The sequence below is a fragment of the Alligator sinensis genome, unplaced genomic scaffold, assembly GCF_000455745.1.
Source record: "Alligator sinensis unplaced genomic scaffold, ASM45574v1 scaffold1108_1, whole genome shotgun sequence".
Classification (NCBI taxonomy): domain Eukaryota; kingdom Metazoa; phylum Chordata; order Crocodylia; family Alligatoridae; genus Alligator; species Alligator sinensis.
In genome coordinates this window covers 1331526-1339169 of record NW_005842256.1, presented here as the reverse complement: position 1 = coordinate 1339169, position 7644 = coordinate 1331526, and the positions used below count along the sequence as shown (strand labels likewise).

General features: G+C 46.2%; 1 protein-coding gene across 1 annotated transcript in view; it reads right to left on the bottom strand.

The window, feature by feature from the left end:
* Positions 1–7644, bottom strand: part of LOC102380999 — a 74577-nt gene that overhangs the window by 46239 nt on the left and 20694 nt on the right. Inside the window, exons 6-8 of the mRNA XM_014521774.2 lie at positions 5992–6087; positions 4416–4467; positions 1184–1352 (exon numbers count right to left, since the gene is read on the bottom strand). Of these exons, the coding sequence (XP_014377260.2) occupies positions 1184–1352; positions 4416–4467; positions 5992–6087 (317 nt within the window). The remainder of the gene's footprint in view (positions 1–1183; positions 1353–4415; positions 4468–5991; positions 6088–7644) is intronic.

Sequence of the window (7644 nt, the reverse complement as noted above, 5' to 3'; positions counted from 1 at the left end):
TGGGGGGCGGGGAGGGGAGAAGAGTGGGTTGCAGAGAGCCAGTGCAAAGGGAGGGAGAAGTTTGCCTGGGTTTCCTTACTCAATCCCCAGAAGCCGAGCAGCCACAGCTGCCAAGGGGCTGCCTTCACCTCTGCCCAGCTGTTTCCTCCTGCTCTGCACCCCTGGAGGGAAAGGGGTCCATGCTGGGAGGGGGTGGGGGGTGAGAGGTGCACTACTTGTCCCATGGCTGGAGGAAGAGGGAGGGGAGGTGGGGAAAGCAAGAGGATCCTGAGTGAGGTGTGACTAGTGATGGTGAGCCTGGCTCCTGATAGGCTGGGGTTGGGGATGCATGCTCATGCAATACAGCTGCCTTGGGGGGGATACACCTCATGCAATAGAGCCGCTTCGGGGGGATGCACTCCTATGGAATGGAGCTGCCAGGGCGGACAGGTGCAGGCCAGGGCAGTGCACCCCACTTTCCATCGCAGCTAGAGGTGCCCTTACCCATGTTCTCTGCAGGCGCTGGCCACCATGATGCTGCACACAGATCAAAAAGAAAAAAACAGATTCCTCCGCAGAAGGCAGAGCTGGTTAGGAATTTTCAAATGAATCAGTTTTTATCAGAACTGTACTTGCTTGCAGGGACATTCATATCAGTTTTAACAGGAAGCATTTCTTGGATCCGGGGTGGAATTTTCAGCTCAAAACCAGAAAGACCCCTGCACCGAGAATAGCCAATAGTCAGCACACTCACCAGGATTGTGGAAGAGAGATCCGGATACAAAGCAGGGACTCAAACCTCAGTTTTCCACATGGCAGGTGAGTGCTTTATTGGCTGTTCTGGGGTAAGTCACCCTCAGTTTCTCCAGTTGCACTCTGCACAGATAATTAAATATTCATTGGAACGGCCAGTATCTCCCATATCAGAGGCATGTGCCCTAACCACAGAGCCTATTCCTGGACGTGAAGGGGAGGTATTTCTTGCTTCTTCGCAATAAAATGTGGAACAGTTTTGGTTTCATCCCAGTGCATAACAGGGAATGATTTGACATCTCAAAACCTTCTGTGGGATCCCAGCAGCTCTGTTAAAAGCCACCTGCAATGAACTGCACATAGGGCACCCAGGGCTTCTTCCATCTGTAATACATTTGCTACCCCTCTCTCCTGTGGGAAAATTGCCCTTTGCTGTTAGACAGGGCAGCACCTTGTGGTCCAGGCAGATTTCCCTCTTAGATTGCTTCCAACTGGATGCTGCTGCTCTGCTTGGGCTCAAGCTCACTCTTGTAAGGCTGCTGCTCCTCCAATGTGTACTGTCATTAGATTGCAGACACTCTTTTTCCTCCTCCTCTTCATCATTGCTGGAGCCTAAGCACCTGTAAAATCAGCATCTGTGTCAATCTAACCTCAGTGGATTGGGTCGATCTAACCTCAGGCCGGGATGCAGAGACCAAATTTCTTTACATTATAGAAGACTGCTTCCTGGAGCAGTTAGTCCTGAAACCTTCAAGAGGAAATCTGGTCCTAAGCAGTGCACAGGATTTGGTGCAAAGGGGAAGTGTTACCGAGCTTTTCTGCAATAGTGACCACAATGCAACTGAGTTTGAAATCCATGTCGGGGGACAGACAAGAAGAAAATCTATCACAGTAACCTTTAACTTTAGAAAGCGAGACTATACCAAAAGAAGGAAGCTAGTTAGACAGAAGTCTAAAGGGGGCCCTATGCAGGTGAAGAACTTGCAGGCAGCATGGGAACTGCTTAAGGACACTGCATTGGAGCCACAGAGCAGAAGTATGCTGCAAATTTAAAAAAACTGAAAGAGGACCAAGGGGAAGCCAGCATGGTTTAATGGTGAAATTACAGAAGTAATAAATAAAAAAGCCTAAGGAACTACAGAAGATTCTGGCACTATTGAGCAAATGAGCAACTAAATGGCAGGTGCATTTCAATGTAGATAAGTGCAGAGTGATGCACATGAGCAAAAATAATTCAAATTATACCTACACTATGATGGGCTCTGCAGTACAGTAGTTGTTACCATGCAGGAAAGAGGTCTGGGAGTCATTGTGGACAGTTCGCTGAAAACATCAGCTCAGTGCTCAGTAACCATTCAAAACACAAGCAAAATGTTCAGAATTATTAAGAAGGGAATTATAAATAAAATAGAAAGTATCATTATTCTTCTTTATAAATTCATGGTGCATCCATACCTTAAATACTGTGCCTAGTTCTGGTCCCCATGCCTCAAAAAGGATATAGAAAAATTAAAGAAGGTTATTAAAGAAGGTACAGAGAATAGCAATGAGAATGATTAGTGATATGGAGCGGCATCCATATGAGAAGAGGTTAGGCCTAGTCAGTTTAGAAAAGAGATGATTGAGGGGGGACATGATACAGGTTAACAAAACACTAAAAAGCAAAGAAAAAATAAATAGGGAATATTATTGTGTCTCACAATACAAGAACTAGGGGTAATAAAATGAAACTAGCAGGTAGAGAGTTTAAAACAAAATAAAGTTCTTTTTCACACAGCATGTAATTACAGTGTGGAACTCATTGTCACCAGATGTTGTGGAAACTGACAGTTTAACCACATTCAAAAAGGGACTGGACAAATTCTTGGAGGAAATGTGCATCAGTAACTATTGAGCATGGGAGTTAGGGGTATAGAATCAGAACTTCCTTAAATGCTGGAGGATGTAAGTGAGAGAGGAACAAGAGAAAAACCCTGATCACACCCTGTTCACTCTCCCTTTCAGCATTCACCCTCAGTTACTATGATGCAGGATACTAGGGCTGTGAGAGGCTTTGGACCGTGCTTCAGATCTGGAGAAGCTTCGGATGCTTCAGTGTCCAAAGCAGCATGTCCGGATCGAAGCGCAGGCCTCTTTAGGCTTTCTGAAGCAGATCGGAGCTGCTGAATTGCTTCAGAAAAGCTTCAGAGCTGCTTCGGAGATCTGGGCATAGGGTATAATGGGGAATCAATGAAATATCTATAACTTTCTTGTGTTTTGTCCAATTCGGATGAAACGTGCAGGGTGAAGTCGGATCAAAGAGCTGCCTACTCGCACAGGCCTACAGGGTACTTGACAAAAAGGACCTGTGGTCTCACCCAATAAATGGCAGTTCCTATGTTCTTATCCAAACACCTGTACTGCACAAGATCCATGTTCTAAGGTCAAGGGAAAAGCATCAAGGCCAAGTGGATTTGTGCATGGCATGTGCCTCAACCAAGGATCATCTGAAACAATCAAGAGCAGATGATGGATACCTGGATGGAACTACATCAAGGATTTGAAAGCAGGGGAATCCTTGACAGGTTCCATCTTGGTCTGTGTCAGTACCTCATGACCATTTAAAATATGATTCACATCAGTACTCATGGCTCATGCAAGCTGCTATATATCCCCAGCCACATATTTCAAAAAATATGGCAGAAGCTCTTTACTCCCCATTCTAACCTCTAGAGGAGGTTACAGTGTCTCTGGCAGTGCTGGGTGTCTGCACCAGTAGAGATACTCAGGATTGCAGAGCAGGGGATTAGCTTCTTTGCTCTAGTCCTGGTGCTTGAGACAAGGCCTTGTGGCAGGGTGCAGAACCATGATCAGCGTAAGTCAAAGTGAAATGATGGATGCATTTTACATTAATGTGTCTTTACATGTCAAAAGGAATCAGAACTTATGGTAGAGGTGATATCTTTTATTAGACCAACTAGATTTTTGAAAAAAAAATTCTTTATTTGCAAGCTTTCAGGCTAGACCAATACAGCTACAACCTGGATACCTGACACATGGAAGATATCAAATTTTAGCCGATTTTTAAAATTAAATCTTCATAATTTTACAAGGAGGAAGCAAGTTTTACCACCTGAAACCTAAGCCCTGGTTCCTGCCTTTGTTCGAGGTTGCATTATCGCAGAGCTCAGAGATACTTCATCACATAAGGAATTCCTGCCCAGAAGAGCATTCCATCCTTTTACTCTTATGTGAAATATGATACATCATAACCAGAAGGAAATATGACTCTACATTCTGCTTGCCACCAAACACCGTTGAGGTAAACAGACTACTTCAACTTTTCTCTGAGCTTAATCTGCATAAAATGAACTGTTCCAATCAGGATATTTTACCACACCTTCAACTCTCCTGTGAAATATGAACTTCTATTTCTACCCAGAAGAACTTTTACAATCTTTTCTCCTATGCCTGAAGATGGGTGCTTGTGCCTGAAAACTTGCAATTAAAGAACTTTTTTTGCAAAAATCTGGTTAGTCTAATAAAAGATATCGCCTCTACCACAAGTTCTGATTCCCTCTGCCTCTAGGTCAACACGGCTACAACCTGAATACTCTTTACATGTCATGTCTTTACATGAATGTGGTCACTCTGTATCATCACCAAGACACTGGGCTAATAAGCAGGTTTTTGTTAGCACTTACCCCAATGAGTTCCCCAGGGGCCAATGAAGCGTATTGCTGTTGTAGTCAGGAACTATTTGGAGAAAGGAAAAAATATTGGAGAAAGCAAAATTCCATTGAGCTAGGTGCTGCCCAAACATGGAACAAAACAACAGAGCTGTCCCAAAGAGCTTACAATCTAGACACACCAGCAAATGAACAAGTTACCACACAGTGAAGGTGGGGGAGAGCTTACAGGACATCAGCTACCCCTTGGTAACAGACCAGTGTGCATGTGAAGAAAGTGAAACAAGCTACATCTCATTTACCACTTGAGAAGTATATGCACATAAGCACTTACTATGCAGTAGATGATATACTACAACTTCATACCCTAACTTACCCTGTTGATGTGACCAGACCAAAGTATAAGACTAGAGACAATAGATGGATTCAGACAGGGGAGTGCAAGCAAACAACAAGATAACAGGTTTCTCTTCCCTGAAATCACAGCAGCTTGGAATTAACTAGCGTGGGTACTGGTAGCAATCTAGCTACAGTAGCACAAAGTTCAGCATGGTTTTATTTACCCTGCTTCTCAAGTAGTTTTACAGCCTATACTGAGCTCTGTGCTGCCACAGCTAGACTGCTACTGGTTCCTGACCCAGGTAGTTTAAAGCTAGCTCAGCCATGTCAACTTTACACTGTGGTCACTGCTGTCAAGTTTTGTAACTTAATGCAGCAAGAACAGTGGTAGTAGGGCACCTACAGGAGATGCGGTCCTAAATGGCAACGGACACATGTTCCAGGCTCAGAACAAGGTGATGAATCAAGGTGTGCTCCATGGGAAGAAGTGACTAACACTAATGGTCACCTCTGGGTGTGGATGGAAATGGAAGAGTGGTGCCAGTGTGACCACTATGGGCAATTCCACCTCCTTACCCCTCCAACATGGTTCAATTGCCTAGAAAACCAGAGAGAGGAGACTGGAGCAAGGCATGAGGATACAGTGAGAGGGAGGAGTTAGGAGAAGGCAGAAGGGAAGAAGGATCCTTCTCTCTTTTTTCACTGGCAGTATCCCAGAGCTCTCTGGGGGCAGCGGCTGGGCTGGGTGTTGGGGCTATACCTCTTTGGTGGTTGACAGCCTTGAGGATGTCAGCCTGGTCTTTTGCTGTCTTCACTGAGTCCAGGTTACTGTCAACAATGGATCACCTGGTGAAGGTGATGCATGGAAGAGAGTGAATGGGGCATGTGAAAGACACTGGACTAAACTCACCCCCAAACTGGATGCCTGTCCTCCAATGCCCCAACTACTGGTGATGGGAGGAGTAACTCCCTTTGCTTCCAACCGCAACAAGGACACAATCCTAAAAGAGGTTCTGCTCTTCCCTCCAGCACCTGTAATTTATTCCTTCCCCCCGCAAGTTTCCAGAATTTATTCCTGCAGAGACAAGGGGAGTCATCATCTCTCTAGAGGAGGACATGCAGGCAGGGGGACACTGAGGAGAAGACAGAGACAAATAGGAAGGCAAAGAACCCAGGCAGGGCAAGCTCAAAGAACAGATCAGTATCCAGTTCTTTCCCCGGAAGGCATCAACCAGCAAACAGCTTCTCTTACCAGCCACATGCTTGTCTTTGTTGGGCACTGAAGAACTACTGTCTGGAGCCAAGTTCAGGCCACAACTCTTAGGGACTCTGGTGTCTGAGTCAGGACCTAAACCAAGGATGAGAGTGGGAGCAGGTGAATGGAGGTCCCCTTGGGGGCACTTTATTGGTCATGTCAGGCAGCGGATAGAACTATTGGCAACACGCGGCATACACCAACAGCCAGCAGCATTCACAGGTCCCTCGCCCACTAGCATCAACAGGCCGCAGTCATGTGCTTGGCCACCATTTGCATGGTTCACTTACTTCAGGCTAAGCAGAAACATTGTGCTGGGGACTGGTAGGGCCTGGAGGCTTCCCCTGCAGCCATGAACAGGGAACGTCAATGGGACTCAATGGCTAGCATGGGGCAGGGGAGGGATGTATAGGGACTAAAGTCCTGTTCTTCTGTACCCAGTGTCTGTTAGTCCTCCTTATTGGCAAGGGATGCCCCTACTTCTTGAATTGGAGACAGCTAGGTTATGGGGCCTGTCATCATCCTCCAGCTGCAAATTCCCCCTGAATCCTTCATCTTCCTTCCTCAGTCCCCCAGGGCAAACTCTTCTTCCCTGCTCCTCAACTCTATGGTCTGCCCTATGTAGCACCACCCAGACAGACACTGTGTTGTGTGACCTCACTCCGAGACAGACCCTGCTCCTCCAGCATTAGATGCGCTATTGACTACAAACCACAGAGGCGCACAGAGACCTGCCATGCACCCATCAGGCAATGGCCAGTCACAGGCACTGTCTTTGCACTGTCCTGAGCACAAGAACAATTCCCAGCTGAAAGCCTATTTGGTGCTAAGAGTTGGGGACATGTCTGGGACATGCCTTGTCTCCCTTCATACCAGGCTGAATAGCTGGCAGCACACAGTGGAAGAGCATGGCTTCCTGTGCCTCCCTCATTTAAATTACCCACAGCTAATGCTGGATGACATTTTGTGGGAAAATAGCTTTTTTTGTTTGTTTGTTTGTTTTTAAAAGGTTTAAGTTGTTCCAAAACTATTGCCAAATTTGGGTTAATTCACCAAATAGTTATGTTTTGAAAAAGCTTTTCAAAACCATTTTCATAGAACTGATGGAAAAAGTATTCTTCCACGCAGTAGCTGGGTATTCAAGGTATTCATTCAGAATGTGGGGTATCCAAGTTTACTTCTTTCTTTTCCCTGAAAGAATCTGAATTCACACCCATCCCCCAAGAAAGCATCCTAGTCATCAAGGTAGAACACGGGTTCAAGTGTATACTCTTTCTCGTGTTCAATAGGCCTGTGCGAAGTGGCTAGTATTTGCTTTGGATTCAGGCAATTCGGGGGAGAGTGATTCGATTCGGTTATTCAAATCACTGTCCCAAATCAATTCAGCCGAATCTGATTTGGAGATTCAGCCACTGTCAAATTGGCCAAATCTCTGAATTGGACAGGTCCCATCCCCCACCCACTCTCCCAGTGCTGTCAATGGCTGCCCCACCTGGCACCAGATCCCCACTCTTTAAATAAAAAAAAAAAGCCCCAACCTCACTGGCTCCTGCCAGGGAGGAGGTCCCCGCTGCCCCACTGTCCCGCGCTGCTGCGGGAGGTCTGTCACGAATCCCTATCCCTCGCCTGCTCTCCCAGCCCCCCATGGCT